Source organism: Myodes glareolus, chromosome 19, assembly GCF_982192425.1.
Source record: "Myodes glareolus chromosome 19, mMyoGla1.1, whole genome shotgun sequence".
NCBI lineage: Eukaryota > Metazoa > Chordata > Mammalia > Rodentia > Cricetidae > Myodes > Myodes glareolus.
The window spans coordinates 39367852-39393379 of NC_142044.1; the positions used below are offsets into that span (position 1 = coordinate 39367852).

Below are 25528 nucleotides of genomic sequence, written 5' to 3' on the forward strand. Positions count from 1 at the left end.
GTAGAAGGAGAGCCAGGTTGTGGTGGTGTACTCCATTAATCCCAGCACTCAGGAGGCAGAGGCAGCCAGATCTCGGTAAGTTCGAGGCCAGCCTGGTCTACAAGAGCTAGTTCCAGGACAGGACCCAAAGCTACAGAAAAACCCTGTCCGTCATCGTCGCCCACCCCCCCCCAAAAAAAGGAGAGAGAGAGAAGGCAGGGGAAAGTGGGGAAGTAGAAGGAAAGAACAGATTATATGCTGTTGTCCTGTATGTGTGCCCTGTGGCATGTGTGCCTATACCTGCAAAGACGCACACCAAAATATATTTAAATAGTAAAAACATACTTGAGACACTGGTGCTTGAACGCCGGACGGAGTCAATGACATGTTTGTTACATTCATTCCTTGAGATGGAAACTGCGTCTGGGAGAGGAACTGGTTCTGGCTGGAAGCCTGCTGCATTCGAGGTCCATAGCCCATAGGCTGAAAAAAAAAAAGCAAAAAATTATCCATAGAATACCAATTGCTTCATTATAAAATCCTACGACTATAATTAGCAATTATTCTTGTTCTGCAATTCAGATGTTTGAGTAAAGAAAGGGAAAAGGCAATAGTTTAGGGAAGGAGAAACATGAGAAGTGGAAGAACTAACCATTTAATTAGTCAAGAATAATAGGCTCATAACTACCAACAAATCCTTTAAGAAATAAGAGTAAAGGGCCAGAGATGTTCTCTTCACAAACATATCTTAAACATTGACAAGAAAGAAGTAACTTCCGCTGGAGAGTGAGTTAAAACAAATTTGTGAGCTCTTTGCTTTTACTACTGGTGCTGTAACAGCAGAAACTTAAGACTACTAAAGGCTAAAAAAAGCAGGCAATAATCATCATCATCATTTGACTACTAGCGAATGTGGTGTTCATGACCTGTGGAGCTGCTAAAAACTGTTATACTTTCTTTCTATAATTGTTCCACATGAATCCAAACCTTTAGAAGAAATATGGAGAACAAAAGAAAAATGTCATTTAAAACACACATCTATCCATTAAAAAGGATAAAACTCCTGGTAAAATGAGGCAGATGTATGAACTCTAGCACATGCCAAAAAACTCAAAAAATATTTAAGAAACAGATGCATCCATACACTTGTAGGTCAAGAACAACAGGATAAAGCCAATGCTGAAAGCTGTTTGAATGATAACGAGTTTGCAGCTAGGGTTGGGGGTGCATGCCTTTAATCCCAGAACTTGGGGCAGCAGAGGAGGATATCTGAGTTCAAGACCAGTCTGTTCTACAGAATACGTTACAGACAGCTAGAGCAGTTACACAAAGATACCCTGTCTCAAAAAACCAAAAGCAAAAGCAAACAAAAGGAGCAAGAAGACACTAGGAAGAAACTGTTCCTTCATCAACCTTGCAAATCCAGTTCTCTGCTTAGAGGAGCAAGGACCTGCAGCAAAGTATAAGAGCTACTGCTAAATGCTGGGCAGTGGTAGTACACACCTTTAAGAGCAGCACTCACAAGGCAGAAGCAGGCAGATCTCTGTGAATTCAAAGCCAGCCTGGTCTACAAAGTGAGTTCCAGAACAGCCATGGCTACACAGAGCATCCCTGTCTCAAAAACCAAAAAGCCAAACACTGAACACTCTCTTTCTTTCTTTCTTTCTCTCTCTCTCTCTCTCTCTCTCTCTCTCTCTCTCTCTCTCTGTGTGTGTGTGTATGTATGTGGAGGGGGGGGGGAGAGGGAGAGGGAGGTGTCTCTTGTGAATGGATTCCACATGTGCACATATGTAAATGCCTTCAGAGAAGAAAAGAATCCCTAGCTGGAGTTACATTACAGGCAGATGTGGGCTACCCAACATGGGTCAAAGCAACTGAACCTAGGTCTTCTGTAAAAACCCCCAGATGTTCTTCTCCAGTATCATCTCAAGCCATATCTAGCTTAGTAACATAATTTTTAGAAAATTCTGAAACTAATTTTGGGTATAAAACCTTAAGGGTTCAATAGCTTATAACGCCATGTCATTCATCAAGAGATTTTTTTCCCCTATAAGACAGGCTGTCCTGGAACTCACTCAGCCAGTTTCAGGCTGGCCTCAAACTCACAGAGATTCATCTGCCTCTGCCTCCTTAATGCCATTACTGATTAACTATCTACCTTGCCCTACGAAAATTTTTAAAATTTCATTTATGTATGTATGTATTTGTGTGCCACAATGAACATAAGTGAGAGAACAACGTCCAGAGATAGTTAGTTCTCTTTTCACCCTGTGGCCCTGGGGTTTGAACTTAGGCTGCATAGAATCAAGAAAATGTATCAATTGGGCTGTCACATATTTGTGTGCAGTCCTGGCTGCCCTGGAAGTCACTCTTTAGACCATGCTGGCCTTGAAATTAAAATCTGCCAGCCTCTGCCTCCTGAGTGCTGGGATTAAATACAAACTCCACCACCAACTACAGGATTAACTCCACAACTGAAATTTCCATTTTAATGCTGTGGGATAATGCTCTTGTACACTTTAAAGATTTGTAACTCATATTTAATAAAACACTGACTGCCCAGTAGCCAAGCAGGAATTATAAGTGGGGCAACAAGAAGCAGAGGAAACAAGATGAGAATGCTACACTGACAAAAAATACCAAGCCATGTGGCTAAACATAGACAAGAATTATGGGTTAAGTTGTAAAAGCTAGTTAATAACAAGCCTCAACTAAAAGGCAAAACTGTTTATAATTAATATAAGCCTCTGTATTTTTTTTTGGGGGGGGGGTCAAACAGCTGTGGGACCAGGCGGGCAAGGATCTTCCACCTATGGTCTTTGTTTTTCAAATCTGAGGTATGTGTAAATCTGCATGTAGATGGATCTGGGTAGGTGCTCTGTTAATAACAGTGAGAAACTTCTGCCATATGGGTGGGCATTTGAACACTTGGTCTGAAGCTAGTGACGCTATTTGGGGAAGATTATGAATGAAATCTTCAGCACATACAGCATTGCTGGACAAAGTATGTCAGTATGTGTGGGCTGAGTTTATAGTCTTATTGATCACTTTTCAGTTTGACCATTCTGCTCCTTGTTTGTTGCTGAAACGTGATCTCTCAGATTCCTACTCTTATTGCCAATTCTGGCTTGACATTATGGCTATCTAGGCACTGGAGTCATAAGTCAAGATAAAACTATTCCTTAAGTTGCTTTTCCTCATCAAATTCTACCATAGGAACAGGATGGTACCTTCCACACTTTCTTTCCACATCATTTTCTTTTTAAAAAAAAAAATTTATCATATGCATGTGTTTTCTTCATGTATATACGTGCACCTCATGCTGCCTAGAAGCCATAAGTTCCCCTAGAACTGCGATTATGGATGGTTATAAACCACCATATACAACGCTGGCACAACTGAACCTGAATGTCATGTAAGAAAAGCAAAAGAAAGCTCTTATTAGCTAAGCAATGTCCCAGGTCCTCCATTTCATTTTAGAGACAGGGTCTCACATTGATCCAGAGTTCACATTTTGGGCTCAGATAGGTAGCAACTGAGCTAGAGGCAATCTCCAGTTGTAGCACTGAAGTTTTAAGTGTGTGCAACCATAGCTTGGCTTTTGGGGCAGCTAGGAATCTGGATGCAGTTTCTTATGCTTTCACATCATCTCCCCAGACTTTTCTGTGTGATTTTCAGGCAAAACAGAAAAACAAAAATAAATTGAGTTGTATCCTAATTTCTGCCATTCCACTTTCAGATTCTGTTCTTAGCCCAGTGTGATAGCACACACCTGTAATCCCAGCACTCTGGAAAAGGAAAGAAACAAGAGTATCTCTGAGTCTGAAGTCAGGATGGTCTACGTACAGAGATCTAGGACAGTTGGGGCTACATAGTAAAATTCTGTGCCAAAATAAATTTTTTAAAAATTTATTCAGAGATAAAAGTGTTCTACTTAGACAGATATGAACATTTTGGTTGTTTTGTTTTTGAGACGTAGATTCTCTGTAAAAAGACTTGACTGTCCTAGAATTCACTTTGTAGGCTGGCCTTGAACTCAGAGATTCGCCTGCCTCTGTGCTACACTGATGAACATTAGTACTTTTGAAGTAGTAACGAACAAAAAGATTTTTTTTTTCAAAGGTGCATAGGTGAAACTAACCGGATTTAATGCCCCAGACTGTGCCAACTGTCCATGGTGCTGAAGAGGAGAGGGTTGCCGGGGTCCAATAGGGGGCTGTGGCATATTCATCTGACCAAACTGATTCAAACCTGTGAATACATGCAAAATATTACATTTCAGTACTCTTGCTGAATTTATTAACAAGACACAAATTTTAATGATTTTTCTCATTTGATGAAGAACAACAAAATAATACTGAAAAATGAATAAATTTGTTTCCATCAAACAGTCAAGCAAGGCCATTATTTGGCGGCAAGTATTTCTGTAAGGATGCAAGGTCCTCTGAAAGTGAAATTACAGTGTGAGGTATCATATGGGTCCTGGGAATTGAACCAGTGTCCTCTGAACCAGCAGTCAGTATCTGAGATAGCCACTGCACTCACTCACGCGCGCTCTCTCTCCTCTCTCTCTCTCTCTCTCTCTCTCTCTCTCTCTCTCTCTCTCTCTCTCTCTAGCATGGAGGAAAGGTTTTTCTGTTGTTCTTTTTGGTTTGGTTTGTCATGTATCCCCTTCCCCCCCCCAACACACACACACACACACACACACAGTTTCTCTGTAGTTTTTTTGGAGCCTATACTAAAACTAGCTCTTGTGGACCAGACTGGTCTCAAACTCCACCTGCTTCTGCCTCTCAAATGCTGGGATTCTGGGATTAAAGGTGTGTGCCACCAATACCCAGAAAGCAAGGGCATATTGCTAATAGTTACTGAACTAAATTTTATACCATGTAGTAAATTACTACATTGTTTATCATTTTAAAAATTTGAAATAGTCTCACTCTATAGTGCTGGCTAGCCTGGAACTCAAGCTTGAACTGAGAAACTAAGAACTAAGAAATGTCCACCTACCCATGCTTCCCAAATGCTCACATGCAGCCAATAAATTTATGATTATATTGGATATTTTTTTGAGACAGGGTTTCAGTATGAAGGTCTAACTAAGTCTGAAATTTACCATCAAGTACAGGCAGTTGATAGAACAAGAGTTCTATCAACTGGCCACTGACTCTATATAGAGTATTGGGATTAAAGGTGAGAACCAATGCCTGGCAATGAGTTGGTTTTAAATGGATGCTTGCTTATTTACTATGAACTACTTCCTGGACCTGTCAGCCAATCTGCTCCTCATTTTCCCCTCCTTGGTGGATTTCCAATACAAGGGATTTTCAAATTTCCAAAGCAGTTAATTATGGGACCTGCTGATGAATTAAAAGGAAGGGGGAAGTGTCATTCTGTTTTGCATCAGGGACTTCTACAATTAACTCTGCATATTTTTCGAAATTTACCAGGTTGGGGATTTATCCGAGGCATCATCTGGTTTGGCACACTGCTACGGATCATAGCTGGATCAGGTAGAGGACCATCTGGAGGGGAAGATAGAAAAAGTTAGATATCCCTTTGTTTCTTGAAAACAACAAAATCCCATCAAGTATTAATAATAGCTTAGAGAATCTCTAACCTCAATCTCAAAGAACAAAAGTTTTAAATAGACAAAGATTTTAACTAGTCAAGAATATGAAGAGCCTCCATTAGGCCATTCATTTTGTGCCTCTTAAAATATAAAATTTAAAATAAGATTAAAATATATTAATTTTGGTATTTTCTTGGATTCTCTTCCAAGTTTCAACAAGGTACACAGAGAAAAGAATAGTGTCACTGGGCAAGTAAGATGGCTCTGTGAACAAAGGTTCTTACTTTTGCACCTGGCAACCTGAGTTTGATAGCCAGGATCTACAAGGTAGAATACACAACGATCGTGCCAGCACCTGGCAGAGGCAAGAAGATTCTTGAGCTAAAGGCCAGCCCGGTCTACACAGTGAAAACCCTGTGTGGTGATTTGAATGAGAATAGCCCTACAGGCTCATATGTGGATGCTTTGGCATTCAAAGAGTGGAACTATTTGGAAAGGAGTAGGAAGTAGAACCTTGTGATGAGCATGGTCTTGTTGAAGAACACAGGGGTAAACTTCAAAAGTACATGCCCCTCTCCCTCTCCCGCTCACTTCAGTACCACAGGTTTGCTTCCCACCATGATGATCATGAACTAACCCTCTAAAACTGGTCATGGTGTACACTAAGACATCCTTTACAAAAACAAAAAAAACAAAAAAAAACACAACTAGAATGTAAGTTTCTACTAAACCATGAATCTACCTGGTCTATCAACATGTACTGGGTGCCTGTCATATATAAGACAGGTGGATGATGGTGAAAACATGCAAGCTGCCATTTCTCGAGTGTTACAATTTCAAAGGCTCAAAATAATTATAGATTATCAAGTTATGTCAATTATCATACCTAGAAACCTAATAGTCCTCCAAGTTTTAAAAAGTAGAAGTATTATTTTCTTTATATTAAGTGTAACAAAAAGTACTTACTAGTAGTCATTCCTGGCTGTTGCTGTCCCATGTTAGTCCCAGTATTCATAGAAACTGGAACCATGCCAGGAGCACTTGGTAGCATGTTTTGTTTCTGTAGCCTAGTCCTCCGTTTCTCTTCTAGTTCTTTCTGAATCTTATAAATCTTCTCAGCTAGGAGATGGTAGTATTCCGCCTAGAAATAAAATTTAAGGAAGGATGAGAAAACAGAAATAGAATTAACAGAAAAACTGAACCATTTAAAGAGCAGACAAGAACTAAATCTGGCTGTAGAGGAAAAGGCTGCCCTACAAAGTAAGTTACAGAACAATCAGGGATACAGAGAAATCCATTCTCAAAAAAAAAAAAAAAAGACAAGAAATTATGAAGACTATAACGTATAAGTCATTAATAAATGAGCTCAACTTGCAATAACATGTGATTAGCAATTTTACTATGAAGTTAAAAATTAAAATGTAACTTCCAAAAATTTTTTATTTACAAAACACAAACTGGCAATTTATAGGGTACAGAAAGAATGGCATACATTTACTACCTTCTTTGGTGTTTTGCCTGCATGTATGTCTGTGTGAGGCTGTCAGAAGCCCAAAAACTGGAGTTACAAACAGGTGTGAGCTACCCTATGGGTGCTAGAAATTGAACCCGGGTCCTCTGGAAGAGCAGCCAATGCTCTTAACCCCTGCATTTAAACATTCAATTTAATGCAGAGAAAACACTACTTGACAAAACACGTTCTACATAACTCAGCCCAGAACTATTAACAATAAGCTGCTTTTCAAATTAATGTATTAGTAAATCACATTATAAGAAAATATAGGCCAGGCGGTGGTGGCACACACCTTTAACCCCAGCACTTGGGAGGCAGAGGCAGAGGCAAGTGGATCTCTGTGAGTTCAAGGCCATCCTGGTCTCAAAGACCTAGTTACAGGACAGGCTACAGAGAAGAAAAAAAGAAATGAAATATAAACTGTGCATGGTAGCACACACCTTTAATACTAGCGCTAGGAAGGTAGAGGCAGTTGGATCTGAGTTTGAGTCCAGACCTACAGTTAGTTCCAGGATAGTCAGGAAACTCAAAGAAACTCTGTCATTCGTGTGTGTGTGTGTGTGTGTGTGTGTGTGTGTGTGTGTGTGTGTATGCGCGCGCGCGCATTTATGACTGAGAGACAGAGTCTAGAGACTAAAGATAGACGGAATAATTTAAGAAAAGAAGACTAGAAATTAGACAAGCTAAGGCTGGATTTATAAGAAAAAATAAGTCTTCAAGTGTGGTTTATTGAGGAGCTGGGTGGCAAGGAGCCAAAGAACAAAGAGCAAAAAGCAACAAACTACAATCAACCAGCCCACTTCAGAAAAAGAAGAAAGCTTCATGCTCACTCTATTGTTTGCAGATTCATACATGTCCCCTTCTACTTTACGAGCATATGCAACAAGGTTTTCCATCCGTCGGTCTTTTAAAGCAGCAGGATCCGGAGTGGGAAATATGGCTTGAACACTGGAATATAAAATGGTACCACTATAATGGCATGTCAGTTTTATATACATTCACCACAGAAATACACAATATTGTGAATACTGTGACGTTTTCCCTTACCAATACTGACATGGTTCATTCACAAAATATAAAATTATTTTTTAAGTTGTTAATTCCATTAAGTCTCAACGCTACTTTATTTAGGGTTTTTTTTTACCTGTATATCTGCATCATGAGTGTGCAGTGCCCACAGAGGCCAGAAAATGGGATCATATACACTAGGACTGGAGTTACAGACAGCTGTGAACTGATATGTGGGTGAGCTGGCTTGGGTACTTGACATAGCAACCAGAGCTCTTAAGTCACCTCTCCAGACGCTAAATTACTATATTTTCAAAATTTACCAACAGAACAATGTGCGCCTAATTTTAATCATGTTTTCCTTTTTCTTTTCTTTTTTTTGGGGGGGGGGGGCGGGGAAACCAGGGTTTCTCTGTATAGCACTGGCTGTCCTGGACCTCTGTAGACTAGGCAAGTCTTGTAATCTCAGAGATTCGCCTGCCTCTTACTCCCAAGTGCTGGAATTAAAAGTCTGTGCCACCATACCTATCGAACAATTTTACTGAAGGAAGACTGGTGTTACAATATCAAACAATACGTTTAAAAATAAAGAATTTTTTTAAAGATTTATTATGTATATACAGTGTTCTGCCTGCATTTCAGAAGAGGGCACCAGATCTCATTATAGATGGTTGTGAGACACCATGTGATTCCTGGGAATCAAACTCAGTAACCCTTGAAGAACAGCCAGTGCTCTTAACCTCTGAGCCATAGCCATCTCTCCAGCCCTAATTTAAAAGTTTTTGTAATCACAACAAGCCACCACATAAAAATACTTTCTGGAGGGATAGAAAGCCCACTAAGTGATTAAGAGCAGTTCCTGTTCTCTCATCAGCAGTATCAGGCAGTTCTAGTGGATCTCCCCATGCACTCATACCCACATAGGCTAAAACTCACACAAACACATACACATGAAAAAAATTAAATACTCTCTGGTTTCTGTGATTCTACACGTAAAAGTTGTACTGTGCCACATAAACAGAGAAAATCTGACTTTCCTTCCAATATCTTTTGTCTTTAAACATTTCTGTTCTTTTAAATTTACTTATCAAAACAAAACCTAATAATTATTCAAAACTTTGTTACAACTTGTAGAGAAGCAAGGAGATAGCTATTTTGTCATCATGGTTTCTTGCTCTAAACATGGATGTGGTAGCCACAGCCTTTAATTTCAGTACTCAACAGGCAGAGGCAGGAGGATCTCCAAGTTCAAGACCATCGTAGTATGTATTGCCAGTTTCAAGACAGCTGGGGTTACAAAAACCCTAACTCAAAATATAAATAAACAGATTCCCACTGAACTATTTCTCAGTAAGATATGTGGCAACAGGACTTTTTTTAAAAAGACTTATTCCATTTTAAAAATGTATGTGATACTTGCATAAGCTTATACATGCATGTGTATAATTTCTGATACCCTTCTGCCACACCATCACACCTACTTCATGTGGTGGTGGCACTCAAACCAGAGCTTCATGCACTCTGATCAAATACTCTGGCAGCAGTTTTTTATTCAAATCGTTTAATTTATTGTTTGTGATTTCAAAGCACAGCACTACTGTTAATGCCAGGACACATCTTCACGAGTCAGTTTTCCCTTTTCCACCATGTAAGTCCAAGGACGAACTTGAGAGCAAAAGTCTTTAGTCATTGAACCATCTCATGAGCCCCAAGTAAACAAAAATTATTTAATATTTCTTAACATTAGGCAGGATAATTTATAAGTTTAATAATGAAAGACTTGTGAAATAACATTAAGAAAGATGGAGAAGAAAGCAGAGAAAGATTAGATTTTGGAAACACTATTAACACCACAACACTTAAGACTGAATGTCATCACTTTACTTACAGTTTATGAACAAGGTGGTTTCGAAGATCCTGAGTAATATCTTCATGCCACTGTTTCCGAATTCCAGTACTAGATGGCTGGGCTGCTGTTGGCAAAGGACCCAAGGAGGCCACACTGGCATTTTCACTCATCATTGGGCTTTAAAAATTAGTGGCAAATAGTTTTAGTATTGGAAACAGGCTTCACTTAACTAGAGACAATAGTAATTACTGCCATGAATGGTGACTGAGTATTTAAGAGGCATGTATGAGACTACATGTTGTTTGTATGTGTGACTCAGTAAATGTTACATTTCCTTATGAAGGACAAGGAGGAAGGAACTCTTGTATTTGAAAATCCAACTCATGTCACCAGGCTGTATTGCCATATGGAGACACCCTACCTCACACCAAGGACCTTGAACACTGGCTTAAAATAACATTAAAAAGAAACATATTCTTTGAAAACTTTATACACTTGAACATATGTTCCGATAGTATCCATCATTGAAGAATGGGATGGAGGGGTATAGTTTAACTACTGTAAGTGATACAAATACCAAACTGGGGCACTTTCCTTCCTAAAAGTTATCTGTAAATCAAGAAAACTAAATAAGACTCAAGGAATTTTCAAGTATTTGAAGGGACTAAGGCACAAACTTACTTTTGAGAATTGATGGCCGAATGCAACATGGACTCAGAAAGAAGATTCGGCGTCTGAACCCCTACACCTCCATTTACACCCATGGGACTAGCACCTAAAGCAAAACAAAGCAAAGGAGGGAAAGAAAAAAAAATAAAAAATAGTCACCATACAATGAATGCCATAAACCAAGTCGGAAAAAAAAAGGTCAAAGTAGAAAAAGAATAGCACATACATTTAGCAATGCAATTAACAACACAGAAAAACTAGCACATGGAGCAACCTTACAAACCAGTAAGAAAAAAGAGGCACAGGAGCTGGGGGGAAAAAAACAAAAAGGCTCAATTGGCAGTGTTGCTACACTAACATGAGGACCAGAATCCAGATCTTATGCACATACATAAAACATGGATTTGATGGTGCTCAAGTGTAACCCTAGTACCAAAAGGGGTTGTTGCCAGACCGTACTGATCAGCCAATCTAGTCAATGAGTGAGCTCCAGGCTAATCAAGAAGAGTCTCTTGCCAGGTGGTGGTGGCACATGCCTTTAATCCCAGTACTCAAGGAGGCAGAGGCAAGTGGATCTCTGAGTTTGAAGCCAGCTTAGCCTAATGAGTGAGTTCCAGAACAGTCAAGAGATACAGAGAGAAACCCCTATGCTGAAAAACCAATAAACTGATACAAAGTAGGGCTAGAGAGATACGACTCAATTTTAAGATCCCTAATGCTCCCCTAAAAGACATGCCAATCTGGTTCCTAGCATCCATGCTTTTAAGATAGCTCAGCAAACCTGTAATGTAACTCAAGATTCAACAGTTCTGACCTATTAAGGGCACCTACATTCACATGCACACATGGACATGGGTGGACACACACATACATACATGTAATTAAAAATACTAAAAGCAAAGAAAAAAAAAACAAAACAGAGATTGAAGACTGTAAGAGCACCCACATGGAAACTATAATCCAGAATACTAATACCCCATTTCTGGCCTCTATGTGCAAACAAAACATACTCATACATAAAATATAAGGAAAAAGGTAGGACTGAGAAAAGACTCAGAGGTTAAGAACACTCGGTTGGATGTTAGCATGATGGTATAAGCCTTTAATATCAGCACTAGAGGCTGAGGCAGGTGGGTCTCTGAATTTAAGGCTGGACTGGTACAGTAAATTCCACAACCGCCAAAGCTATGTAGATACCCTATCTCAAAGAAACAAAGACCAAACAACAAACAAAAAGAACACTTGACCGTACTCCAGGAGACCCAAGTTTAGTTCCCAGCATCCCTGTCAGAAGCCTCAAAACTTCAATTCCATGGGAGAGTCTAACACCCACTCCTGTACTCCATCCATAGTCAGTACAAGCACATGTGCATACAGACACACACCAATACACATAATATTTTTGCTTTGTTTTCGATGGGGTTTCTTTGTGTAACCTTGGTTGTACTGGAATGTTCTCTGTAGACCAGGATGGCCTCAAACTTAGAGATCCACCTGTCTCTGCCTCAAGTGCTGGGATTAAAGGTGTACAACATTGCAACCAAGAAAAAAAAATTTTAACTTTCTAAAAACAAGGTTGACTAATTCAGGTGTGGTGGTGCATGCATTTAATGCCAGCACTTGGGAAGCAGAGGCAGGAGGATCTCTGAGTTTGAGGCCAGCCTGGTCTATATAACGAACTCCAAGACAGCCAGATCCCTTTCTCAAAAAGCAAACAACAGCAACAAAATCAACCAATAAAAACAAAACAAGAACAAATAGGGTTGATCAATGAGATGGACTCAGTGGGTAAAGGTCCATGAGACACATAGGATCTTATTTTTGGAAATTTAAACTCAAGTGTGAAAAGGAGAAAAGTAACCAAAGTATCAAGTATTGTCTGTAATTCCTTTCAACATATGGATTTTAAAGATGTCCTTTTGCTATAATTTAAAATTATCTTAATTCCAAAAATCATTTGTAAAAAAACAAAACAAAGGGAGATGACAGAGGTAGGGAGGCACAGGGGAGAGGGAGCAAGCCTACATTAGTCTTCACTTATACACGATATTACATACTTAACAACAACACCTCTGAACTAGATGAGAAACTTACTCATGTTGTTCATGGGCCGCATGCCTTGAGGAGACTGCCCAGACTGCTGACTTTGCTGATTCTTTGCTTGTACCTGGGGTTGCGGTGGAATCTGGTTTACTTGATAGGGTAGTCCAAGTGCAGCATAGGCCCGCTCTATAGAGCTAGGGTCAATCTGACTAACAGTGCTTAGGCTAGGGGTAGGCTGTTGACCCACTCCTAGAGAGCTAGGGTTTCCAAGTCCAACTGGTGCTCCAGAAAGAATTGCTAGAAAAGACAAAAGACAAAGCATCAGAATACTATCATTGGTAAGAAAAAGGGACTAAAATGCTTAATGAATTATTTTAAAGTTTCAATTAGTGAAGTATCTTAGTATTATAGACCATGTCTCCAACTGGTCTTTTGAAAAATTTTCTAGATACATGCTTTATATGTACTAAATGCTTAGAACGATGTGGTAGCTGTACTTTTTAAATGTAGTATGTTTAACTACTACTTTTCTCTGAGAACGATCTCATTATCTTCATCTCATAATTTTTTATTTTATAAAATAAAAATTCACACATGCACACAAAAAACATAGCTTTAAAAAGGTCAGGGAGAGGTGGTGTATGCCTTTAATCCCAAAATGTAGGAGGCTGAGGCAAGCAGATCTCTGTGAGGTCCGGCCAGCCTGGTATACAAGAGCTAGTTCCAGAATAGCCAGAGCTATTACACGGGAAAGGAAACTTGTCTTAAAAAAACAAAAAAGTTCAGCTTTTTCTTTGTTTAAATTCAAATGATCTACCTGGCCACAAGTATGTAAGAATAAGTTGTTCAATGCCAAAACAATACTTCAATTTCAAAAATTTTAAAGTCAAGAATAAGTTGTACACAACTGTAATCCTAGCACTCAGAAGGCTAAGGCAAAAAGACAGCAAGTTCAAGGCAGCATGGGCTACATAGTGGGCTACATACTCTCTCAAAGAGAGGAAAGAAAAGTACACATTCAGTCAATAATGTTTTTAAAGATAAGGCTCACTGAGTTCTGTTTTTACTGATTTATAGAGGGAAAATCTTTTATTCGGTATGGCATTAAAGGACCAGTTTGGTCACTAGTCTCACATAATCAATCAGTACCTTAACTCTAGCAAATGGTACTAGTGTACTTCTCAAACCTGGTTATAAATCAGCAAGATTCAAACACTTACACTGTTGATTTCGCTTATCCCCAGCATTTTTGAGAGGAAGACACACAGGACAATCATGCCTTGTACAATTCTTCCAGTGTGAAATGATTTGTCGAGAAGATGCACAATGTGCCACTAAAACAAAAGAGGGAGAGAGAGAGAGAGAGAGAGAGAGAGAGAAAATTTCACGTTTTCTTTACAGGAATAAGTCAACTAATTAAGTTGCTCCAGATGTGGTACCTCTCCTAAACAAAGATATCCCAAGTTATAGCAGAAAAACACATACCTATAAAACATATGATGCTACACATAAAACTATTGGGTAATGAAACACATAAAACTATTAGGTAAAACCGTATTAGGTTGGGTATTTGCCCACACAAAGCCTTCAACAGTACTACCAGAACAGTGCTATGTTAGAACAAATCAACTACCAACTATCACAAAATAGAAACTTTTATGAAAACAAGCTTCACCGGGAACACTTTTGCATTACTGGTGGGAACCCAAGCTGGTATAACCTCTTTGGATGTTAGTGTAGCAATTTCTCAGAAAATTAGGAAACAACCTTCCTCAAGACCCAGTAATACCACTTTGGGGTATATATCCAAAGGCTCAATCATGCCACAAGGACATGTGCTCAATCATATTTATAGCAGCTTTGTTTGTCATAGCCAGAACCTGGAAACAACCTAAATGCCCCTCGATTAAAGAATGGATTATAAAAATGTGGTACATTTACACAATGGAGTACTACGCAGCAGAAAAAAATAACGACACCTTGAATTTTGCAGGAAAATGGATGGAACTAGAAAACATTATTTTGAGTGAGGTAACCCAGACACAGAAAGACAATTAATTATCACATGTACTCACTCATAGGTGGTTTTAAAACATAAAGCAAAGAAAGTCAGCCTACAAACCACAGTCCCAGAGAACTTAGACCACACTGTGGACACTAAGAGAGACTTACACAGATCTAATCTACATGGGAAGTAGAAAGTAGAAAAGACAAGATCTCTGAGTAAATTGGGAGCACGGGAACCTTGGGGGAGGATTGACTGCAGGAGGGGAAAGACAGGGAGGAGAGCAGAGAAAAATGTAGAGCTCAATAAATATCAATTAAAAAAAATTGAGGCCATCTGGAAAATAAGGAGAATCTTATTTCAAGAGACAGAAAAAAAAATATAAATAATGATGCCATTCATATAAAATACTAAAAATAGAATGTGACAAAGTATTCGGTCAGTAAGTGATCCCTAAAACTGCTAGTTCTGTCTTGCCTAAGGACAATTATATCTCTTAAATATTAACCTTAATAAGTATGTCTTGTCTTGGTTTATTGTGTAATTAGAAACGATATCCTTGACGCTGAGTATTAGACATGTTGTGCTACTTTAGAAAAGTCACGTGAGACTACGTTGTAAATAAAACATTTAACTGGGAAAAAAAAAAACTTTACAGTTTCCCATCCTACCATAACCTACTCAAAATATCTTTCTGTTGTTATACACCAATTATCTTCATCATTTCCGCAGAACACAATCAAGATTCTTTCACCAAAGTGGGTAAATTGAATTTCATCCAGACAATAGCTTTTTAAAGGTATTATGACAGGCAAATGAGGAATGTTCAAATTGTGAAATGAGTCAATGGCTTTCTGTGCAAGCATGAGGACCAGAGTTCAGACCTCTAGTGCTCAAATTGTCAATCATGTTAACCTCAATGTTTGAGAGCTGATGACAATGAATCCCCAGAACAACCTAGCTGATACTTAGATCAGCCTAATCAGCGACTTCTGGCAAATTCAGAGGTAGAAACGTGGCTCAGCAATAGAGTGCTTGTCTAACATGCTTATTGTCCAGGGTTTAAAAGTTCCAGTAACAGCATAAATAAGCAAATGTACACCAAGAAGCTGTGATTTTATTGGTCTGGGATACACCTGGAATATGAAGTTGATCTGTTTATAAAGGAAGTGAAGCAAATTCATGTATTTGATGAAAGAACATGTGTATGGCCATAATGACATCACCTTAAAGGCTACTCACCTTGACAGGACTTGCCTGACTGACAGTGTGTCATGTGGTTTAAAACATTTTTCATGGTTCGACAGTGGGGAAGATTGCACTGCCTCACTTCCCCATTAGCCTGCTCCCGGCGCTGGCACTTGTGAGCATGTAAAAGGAGAACAAGCTGCTGCTGGATGAGCTTGCGCTTCTCTGGATCAGCTGTGTGTGCTCCAGAACCCATCCCAGGGGCAACTGAACTCACCAGGCCTGGCTGCTGGACCGATGAGGGTGGCTGCTGACCCTAAAAGAGATGACAAAGATTTGTGTGCTATCTTTTAATAAGGACTAGATATTTTCAAATTAAACCCTTCTCGGATATTTACCATATGCCAAATTTCATTTTTTAATTTGGATGGAAACAATTCAATAAATACATGATAATCCCTATTATCGGGATGCTTAATGCAGTAAAAATAATTACAACAATTCTCAGTAATAGTCAAAGTATGTATAAGACACAGAGAACTAAATAAAAATGAAGAACAGGTAAACTACACATTCTCGGTACTGGAAAGCCAGAGGGTGAGATCCAGAATTCAAGGCCAGTCTTTGCTATGCAGCAAGTTTGAAGCCAGCCTATTACCAGACCCTGCCTCAAAAAACACATAGGGGCTTGAGAGATGCTTTAAAGCTTGCTCTTCCAGAGACCCAAATTCAGTTCATAGTCACATGTACAGAGCTCACTAACACCTTTAGCTCCAGTTCTAAAAGATCAAGACCCTCTTCAAGCCTACTTGGGCACTCCCATGAAAACAGGACACATCCATATACACATAAACAAAACAAAACAAAACAAAAAAAAAACAAGAACTGGAATTAAAGTCATGTTCCACCATGTCAAGAAAAAGAAAAATTTGTTTTTATAATTCCAATGGAAAGAAGCTTTTCAAAATAGTTGTATCTTAGGACATTGAGGACATGTTTTATCTCTGTATGTTTAAATCTTAAACTTTGTAAAATACAGGCATGAACACAACACAAAATACTAAAACATGTAAAAAGCCAAATAAAATTACTCTAAGACAATTATCAAAAAGTAAAAACAAACTCCTTTATTAAATTCAAATTCACAACTAGAAATTGTTGAAACCAAATCACAAGAGATCACCTGTATGCCTATGCCTTCAGAGATTAAAGGTGTGCTGTACCACACCTTACGTCCCCTGGCTCGCTTGGAACTTGCGGGGTAGACATGGCTGGCTTAAACTTATAGAAAGCTCCTTACTAGACATTTTTAAACAGGTGAAAATTGTTCATTATAATGCTGCTCAATGAAGTTTAACAGTAGCCAAATGTGCAATGGGTATCATCCCAACAGAGAGAAACAAAAAGATTAATTTTTGAAAGAAATTACTTTATTATACTAAAGCAGATAAAATTAGTATACTTGATCCTTAAGAGTAGAAGCCTTTGCAAGAGTCTTTCACCAAGGAAAGAAAGGTTCTAGTTTCCTACCCTTCGGTAATTAGTAAAGCCTGCAGAAATCTAGGGACCCACTGTAGCATACATTTTATCAATAGGCACAGGAAATAAAACTCCATATGGAAATTTTGCAAATCAAAATTCTATTCTAAGGCATGAGGCATTCCCTCATATAATTCACCCCATCAAGTATCTCAGATTCCAAATACGTATAATACATACCACTGTGTTAAATGCCACTCTAATGCTCACAAAAGGGCTCCAGGTTAACGACCTGATTGCAGTTCAAAATGCATGTTAAGAGAAAACCAACTCCTGTAAACTTCTAACATGTTCATCATGGCATGTGTGTACATACCCAACCTACACACAAATAAATGTTAAAAACAAAGAGCTAGGTGGAGATGGCACACAAGTTTAATCCCAGTACTTGAGAGGCAGGGGCAGGCAATCTCCGTGAGTTCAATGTCAGTCTGGTCTACAGAGTTAGTTAGTTTCAGGACAGCCAAAGCTACAAAACAAAGGAAGAAACGGTCTAAAAGAAAATTAGTACTCACCATGTTGGGCATTCCCCCACCAGGAACTGCCTTTTTGTCCATTGCAAATGGAGATAAGCTATTTGGTAGTACAGTCTTCGTCTGAATTGGGAGACCAAGGCCACTCGCTCCTATCTGCTGTCCAGAATTCTGAGCATATGGTGAACCATAAGGACTGGGATTGTTCATCATTCCCATCTACGCAAAATTAAAAACATTCTCCATATTACTAAGATATCGCCATTTCCATACTTCATGTTCTATATTACAAAAATCTATATTAAAAAATTTTAAAACAAATTCTCTGATTATATAAAGAAAACACACTGAAGGACCCAGCAAGATGGCTTAGCAGGTAAAGATGCTCACTGCAAAAGTCTACCAACCTGAATTTGATCCCCTGCGCTTGTAAAAGAGAAATGAGATCCAAGCACTCGGGAGGCAGAGGCGGACAGATCTCTCTGAGTTGGAGGTCAACCTGGTTTACAGAGTGAGTTCCAGGACAGGCTCCAAAGCCATACGAACAAATTCTGCCTCGAAAAACCAAAAAGAAAAAAAACAAAACAAACAAAAAAAGTAAAAAGAGAAAACTAACTGCCTTTACAAATTTAAAAATGCACAAATAAAAAAGTGTATTCTTATCAAAGTACATATTACTGATTTAGGCATAAAAAATTTTAAAAAAAAACTGAGTACCAGCTAAAGGCTGGAGGAACAAAAACTTCAAGGTCATCCTTAGCACAGAGAGCCAGGGCTCTGAAAATAAGATATCTTCTATGTGTTCAGTTTACCTGGAGCCATCCTACTATACAATGATTAACTGAAAATGTTAAGTAGTTTTTTATTTTTTTTTCAATTGTTCCTCAATGCTTTAAGCAGAGAATGTTTTACTAGTTCTTTTTTTTTAAAGATTTATTTATTTATTATGTATACAACATTCTGCCTCCGTGTATGCCCGCATGCCAGAAGAGGGCGTCAGATCTCATTATAGATGGTTGTGAGCCACCATGTGGTTGCTGGGAATTGAACTCTTAACCACTGAGCCATCTCCCCAGCCCTAAGTAGTTTTTTAAATCATGTTTATTTACTTGTGCATCTATGTTTGCACATGCACACACACTTGCATGCACATAATTACCACAGGGCACGTGTAGAAGTTAGAAACTACCTGAATAGGTAAATGAAAGTTTCTTTGCCTACCAAGACATCTCAAAGGCAACTCTCTCACTAGACTTGGATCTCGCTGATTAGGCCAGTCATCACCTCTTCATAGTTGAGATTAAAAGCCCATGCCATCATAGCTTTTTACATGTGTGATGGTGACTACTAAGTCCCTATATTTGTGTGGCAAGCATTTTACCAAATAATCTTTCTCAAAGACCTACCCCCAAAACTACATTTTCATACCGGGCTTGTTTCTGTGAGGCCTGTAAATTCCAGTCCTTAGGAAGAAGCAGAATTACTAGTTCCATGTCAGGCCACTTGTATGCAACTATCCGATACTAACTTACAAACAAACAAACAAACAATCAAAAAGATGCAATTTTTAGCTTTTTTTTCCTTTAAGTTGTACCACTTACACCCTTTTCGACACAGACTCTCATTATGCAGACAAAGCTGGCCTTAGAAGAGTAATCCTCCTGACTCAACACCCCCTCCCCACAAGGGCTGAATCATAAACATCATGTACCACCACATCTGTTTACGTGTGAGTGTTCTGACTGCATATAGGTCTATGCACCACTAGCATGTAGTGCCTTTCAAGGCCAGAAGAGGGCATCAGATCCCTGCAACTAGAGATGGTTGGCCACCATATAGGTGTTTCGAATGTTTCTGGATGCTCTGGAAGAAGAGTCGATCCTTCAGTCCTTAGCTTATAAGTTTTAAAGTACTAATATTTATTCTAAAATAATTTTAATGATGTCTATGCCTATAATGAGATACAATTCATTCACAATTGAGTCCCTAATTAAAATGGAAATTCATTGAGACATGGAAAGCTATTTTACCACAGAACTTTTAATGGACAATAAAAGAACATGTAACAAAATGTTTATAAAAGTCCACCAAAAGAAATAAATAAACCACAGAAACCTGTAAGCTATCTTAGTATATTTAAGTAATTATAATGTGCTTATTCATATATATGTCAATACAATCTGGTGGGGTTTTTTCCCCAGAATTCTACCTTCCCATTATTATACCTTCTGGCCCTCGGAAGTTTTCTTCTTTCTCCCCCACCAAATAGTGTAAGATGGGGCTATATTTGTATCTGCTACACTGCTATCCCATCTTGTCCAATTATTCACTGTTATACAGATACTGACTTAACCTGAAAAGGCAGAGAAAGGACTCATGTTGCACTCCCAGACTGAAACATTCTATACTGCAGGGAGGTCCTCAAATAAAAAGAAGCTATAAACTCAAAAATAGCTTCAAGAAGTCCCTGAAACTGACCAGAGTCACTAAGTCCCTATTTGCCAGTGTAAGCAATAAATGGTGAGAGTTCTCGGCCCCCCAACACAAGCTGAGCTGCAAAGACAACTTTCAGGAGAAAAAGCTACAAAGACTAGAATGACAGACTAGCTGCCTAGAAACAGCAGAAACCAACCAAGCTGCCTGGACGTTTAGACCTACTGAGCCAATTGGAAAGAACACTCTCCAACCTGTTGAACTCCCCTCAGGAAGTACAGTGTGCTACAGGTTCACAACCTTGTGAACTGTTATCCATCCTGGGTGAGCTTTGATGATGCAGTGGTCTTTTGAGTCATTTCTTCTGTAAGCAACCCTTCACCCACATTCCTATAAGCAATCCCAAAAAAGCTCACTGGCTCACACCAAATTGGTCTCTGGTGATAGCTATACTTTGGTCAGTGATTACCTACCTGGTTAAGCAGACCTTCTGTGTGCTTCATCTCCCCAGGGAAAGTTATACCATACAACAACCAGGAAGTTACAAGCAAAAGAAACCCCCACCCCACAAAAAGCTTCTGGAGCATCATTATTCCTTTGCTAAAAAACAGCCTTACACATATTAAATACCTATTAATACTTAAGTTGCTGCAGAAAGTTAGGAATGCAGTAATATGAATACTCACATACATTACAAAACAAAACAAGGGGGCTGTAAAGATGGCTTAAGCAGTTAAGAGCATTTGTTCTTGCAAAAGATCCATATCCCAAGAATCTATATAGTAGTTCACAACTTTATATAACTCCAGTTCCAGGGAATATTCTTCTGGCTTCTAATGGCACCAAGCACACATGCACACAAAAACAACAACAAAAGCACTCTACCAGGCAAGCTCAAGCTTGTAATCTCAGGAGGCTGGAACAAGGGGACTGAATTTGATAAACTCTTGAGTTTGACACTCATCCATCACAGGTGCTGGAAACCAAGTTCAGGTCTTCTGTAAGAGCAGTACAAGTTCTTAACTGGTGAGCCATCATCTCTCTACTCTAAAACACTCTCTTAACCTAAAATCTTAAACACCTAGAACTTGGTGCTGGAGATATATTCAATAGATATAGTTCTTGCTTGCCATGTATAAATCCCTGGGTTTGACCTCTCTGGACCCCATAAACCACATGTGGGGTACATGCCTGTAATCTCAGCATTCAGGAAGTGGTAGGAGGAAAATCAGTATTAAACAGGGAGCTGGAGGTCAACCTGCTTTATTGAAAGCCTATCTTAAACAGCAAAAACTCTTCTAACATTACATACAAAAAGTTATCACCAATTGATGCACAGAGTAAACTCCAAAAGTTATATTATCACTCCTGTTTTGGGAAACTGAATTTACTCCCTAAAACACACACTCATTTGAATGGCTAAAACTCAGAAGTATTTGTGGGGTGCTGGTGATCAATCCTAGGGTCTTTTTCATACTAAGCACACATTCTACACTTAACTCTGAACTACATCCTAAATGTGACAAGATTCATCTCACTACAACCCCATATTTTGAGATAGCATCTCACTATGTAGCTATGACTGTCCTTGAACTCTCTATGGTAGACCAGGCTAGATTTTAATTCAGAGATTGATCCATTTGGCTGTGCCCTGGGATCAAAAGTGTGCAACACCGTGCTAGGCTTAAGATTTATTTCTTGTCAGGCAATTATGCAAGCCTTTAATCATAGCATTAAAGAGGCAGAGGCATGAGGATCTGTGAGTTTGAGGCCAGCCTGGTCTACAGACGAGAGTTCCAGGACAGCTAAAGCCACACAGAGATACCTTGTCTCATGAGAGAGAGAGAGAGAGAGAGAGAGAGAGAGAGAGAGAGAGAGAGAGAGAGAGAGAGAGAGAGAGAGGCTCCATGGGAGAGCAATTAATTTGTGTTTTGTTCACTGCCATGTATTCAGTTCCTGAATCAAAGAGGATATAATCTGTAAATGTACAAAGACTGGGGAAATGTCTCAGTATTTAGAGGACCTAAGTTTGGTTCCTATCAGGAGGCTCACAACTGCCTAAAATGATTGGGACCCAATCAATACCTCTGACTTCCAGCCTTCACTAATATATCACATAATGCAATAAAAAGCATATATATATATATATAGAGAGAGAGAGAGAGAGAGAGAGAGAGAGAGAGAGAGAGAGCGCGCTTAAAATTGGGCAGTGGTGATGCACACCTTTAATCCCAGCACTTGGGAGGCATGCGGGGGGAAGAGGGGATATGGAAGGGTCTAGAGTTCTAGGACAGCCAGAGATACTCAGAGAAATCATGTCTCAAAAAATAATAATAATAATAATATTCGGCAATGGTGGTGCACACTTTTAATCCCAGCACTTGGGTGTCAGAGGCAGGGGGATCTCTGTGAGTTCAATGCCAGCCTGGTCTACAAAGGGAGTTCCAGGACAGGCTCCAAAGCTACATAGAGAAACCTTGTCTCAAAAAACCTAAATAAATAAATAGCCAAACAAAATATATGTCTGTGTGGGTGGGTGGGTGGGTGTGTATGTGTGTGTGTATAAAATATCATTTAAGATGAAAAAGAAGGTTCAGTGAGTAAAAATGATTGGCATGCAAGTCTCATAACCTGTGTTCAGCTCTACAGAACTCCTATAAAAGCCTGATGCAGTAATACAATCGTCTATATTCCCAGCACACCTATGGGAAATGGGAGGCAGAAACAGGAGAATCCCCAAAACCTCGAAATCCAAGCAGAATGGGAAAAAAAAAATCCCTGTTCTCAAAGAAAGTAAAATAGTAAGGGAAACTTGATCACTGTCCACACATAACTGTGTCCAACCTTACACACAAACATGGGAACGCAAAAACACATTAAAGATACATTTGTTAAGTGCGAAAAATGAAAAAAATGATTTCATTTTTTGGAGTCATGATTTCACAGTACATTCCCAGCTGACTTGGAACTCACAGAAATCCAACTGCCTCTGCCTCTCCCAAGTGATGGGATTAAAGGTGTCTACCACCACTCTGCCAAGAAAAAATTTTAAACAGAAGTAGTCTGCCTCAATCAACACTGCTGCTCCCAAAGCCATAGGTTACTAAAGGAAAGTCTCAGTGCCAGATAAGAACTATCTCCCCATGAGTTGCTGATCAAAGATGCTTCAGAAGCCACCAACAGACTTTTCCCAATGCTTTTGATTGTCCACCTGAACTAGATGGTAGGGCACTACTAGTGAAAACCACATTTTGGTTGCAGAACATGGAGAAATCAAGCTGGAGGTTTCCTCCCCACTGACTAGCTTTCATAGTGCCTGAAGGTTAATGCAGGGAGCTACTAGTAAGGAAAGTCACCAACGATTTTACCAAGCTATGCACCTTGCAAGTTACAATACAAACCTTCCAGGTAAGACGGTCCCAATGCTACAACAGTATCCTTACTATTTAGGAAGGTAAACAACAGATTTCTGACTAGATTTCAGGCCTACTGCAGAGGAGGAAATTCATGCCTCATACTGTAGAAACCTATAGCAGTCCATAGCTAGATGTTAACTAAATGAATATGGTATCAAAGAATCTTCTTAGTATTTTTGTTTATACCTACACACTAGTGCTGCTGTAAGCCTTGATTTTTGGTCAGAAGCTTCTTTCTGCACTGAACAATGGTTAATGCAGAGTCACATTAATCTCAACACGTCAAGGTGCAGTAGTGACAAATGGGATAATTAATATCACCCCCAGACTCAAGGAACATAAAGGAGGACCACTGTAAAATACCAGACACAATATGACTGTTAGAATAACGAACTCACAGCAAATGTGATTACTTGAACAAGATCTGTACAAGAATCAGTAAAAATGGTTCAGTGTATGCACGCACTTCTGAGGACCAGAGTTCAACTAGAATCCATTAAAGGTGAAAAGAAGAGAATAAAATTCCACAGTTGTTGGGATCTCCATACACTTTGCTGTAGCATACAATGCACACCCACATTATTTTTAAAAGAGGTGGGAAGGACCTGTACAAGACAGAGACCATTAGGATCATCATTAGAGACCATCATGGATGGGGAGAAATTTATTAATGGTAGTTAATGATTGCTAGGGAAGGAAAATTCATTTACTATAGTGTTATACGCATGGGACAGCTGCCCATGCTCCAGTAAGCAATACCACGCTTATGCATGCAATTCTAACTAAACTCAATGGGTCACAAGCAACATAAAAAGGCACAAAAAAGCTGGGTACAGTGACCTATGCTCTTAATCACAGCATTACAGAGGCAGGGAGATCTCAGTTCAAGACCTGTCTGGCCTATGTAGTGAATTCTAAACCAGTCAAAGATACACTGTCTCAAAAACAACAAAAAATTCACACAAGACCAACATCTGGTTACTAAACTACCTAGAATGCTAGTTACACTTTCATAGGTTTTCTCCCCCCGCCCTTTTTTTAAATCCTCAATATCATCAACTATAAAAATGTTTAAAGTGAAAGACACCTACCCTCACTCATCCTTCCCATCCCCCTAAGTGTTAGGCTGGAGTGAATAAAAACTTTAAGATGGGAGACAAGGGAGCTGATTAAACCATAGACAGTGGGTCATAAGAGGCAAAGGCAGGAGAGCCACTGAGGTCAGCCTGGTCTACACTGTGAATTCCAGCCAAAGTGTATAGCAAGACCTCGCATTCTACTTTTTTATACCAGCAGTAACCAGAAAGAGTTGGATTCCAAAAAGGGGGTTGGATTCTCTGTGAACTGGAGTTACAGGCAGTTGTGAGCCACTTGTGTGTGCTAGGAACTAAACAAGAATAGCCCAAGATCTATTCTTAATAAACACACGCAGACATACTCAGGCACACATGGGCTTTTAAAAAGTAGAACAGCTGGGCAGTGGTGGCGCACGCCTTTAATCCCAGCACTCGGGAGGCAGAGGCAGGCGGATCTCAGTGAGTTCCAGGCCAGCCTGGTCTACAAGAGCTAGTTCCAGGACAGGCTCTAAAGCTACAGAGAAACCCTGTCTCGAAAAACAAAAACAAAACAAAAAAAAAAAAAAAAAGTAGAATAATTTTTCTACCTAAACAATGTTAATATCTACTATCTTAAAACCGTACTTTTACGGGGATAATATGGAGCCTAAAATGAGTTGAAAATATTATAATATTTAGGAAAAAAGATTAGAAATTATAGGTAACTATTTTGGAACAATCATGAAGATACAGGATACCAATCAAATGTAAAACAAAGTATTTTCT

General features: G+C 39.2%; 1 protein-coding gene across 1 annotated transcript in view; it reads right to left on the minus strand.

Annotated features, from left to right (window-relative positions):
- The window catches only part of LOC125413364 (histone acetyltransferase p300), a 67701-nt gene that overhangs the window by 25521 nt on the left and 16652 nt on the right, over window positions 1-25528 (minus strand). Inside the window, exons 3-13 of the mRNA XM_048454701.3 lie at window positions 17881-18057; window positions 15881-16142; window positions 13854-13967; window positions 12685-12930; window positions 10603-10696; window positions 9961-10098; window positions 7895-8012; window positions 6518-6692; window positions 5427-5504; window positions 4121-4230; window positions 325-462 (exon numbers count right to left, since the gene is read on the minus strand). Coding sequence (XP_048310658.1) covers window positions 325-462; window positions 4121-4230; window positions 5427-5504; window positions 6518-6692; window positions 7895-8012; window positions 9961-10098; window positions 10603-10696; window positions 12685-12930; window positions 13854-13967; window positions 15881-16142; window positions 17881-18057 — 1650 coding nt within the window. The remainder of the gene's footprint in view (window positions 1-324; window positions 463-4120; window positions 4231-5426; window positions 5505-6517; window positions 6693-7894; window positions 8013-9960; window positions 10099-10602; window positions 10697-12684; window positions 12931-13853; window positions 13968-15880; window positions 16143-17880; window positions 18058-25528) is intronic.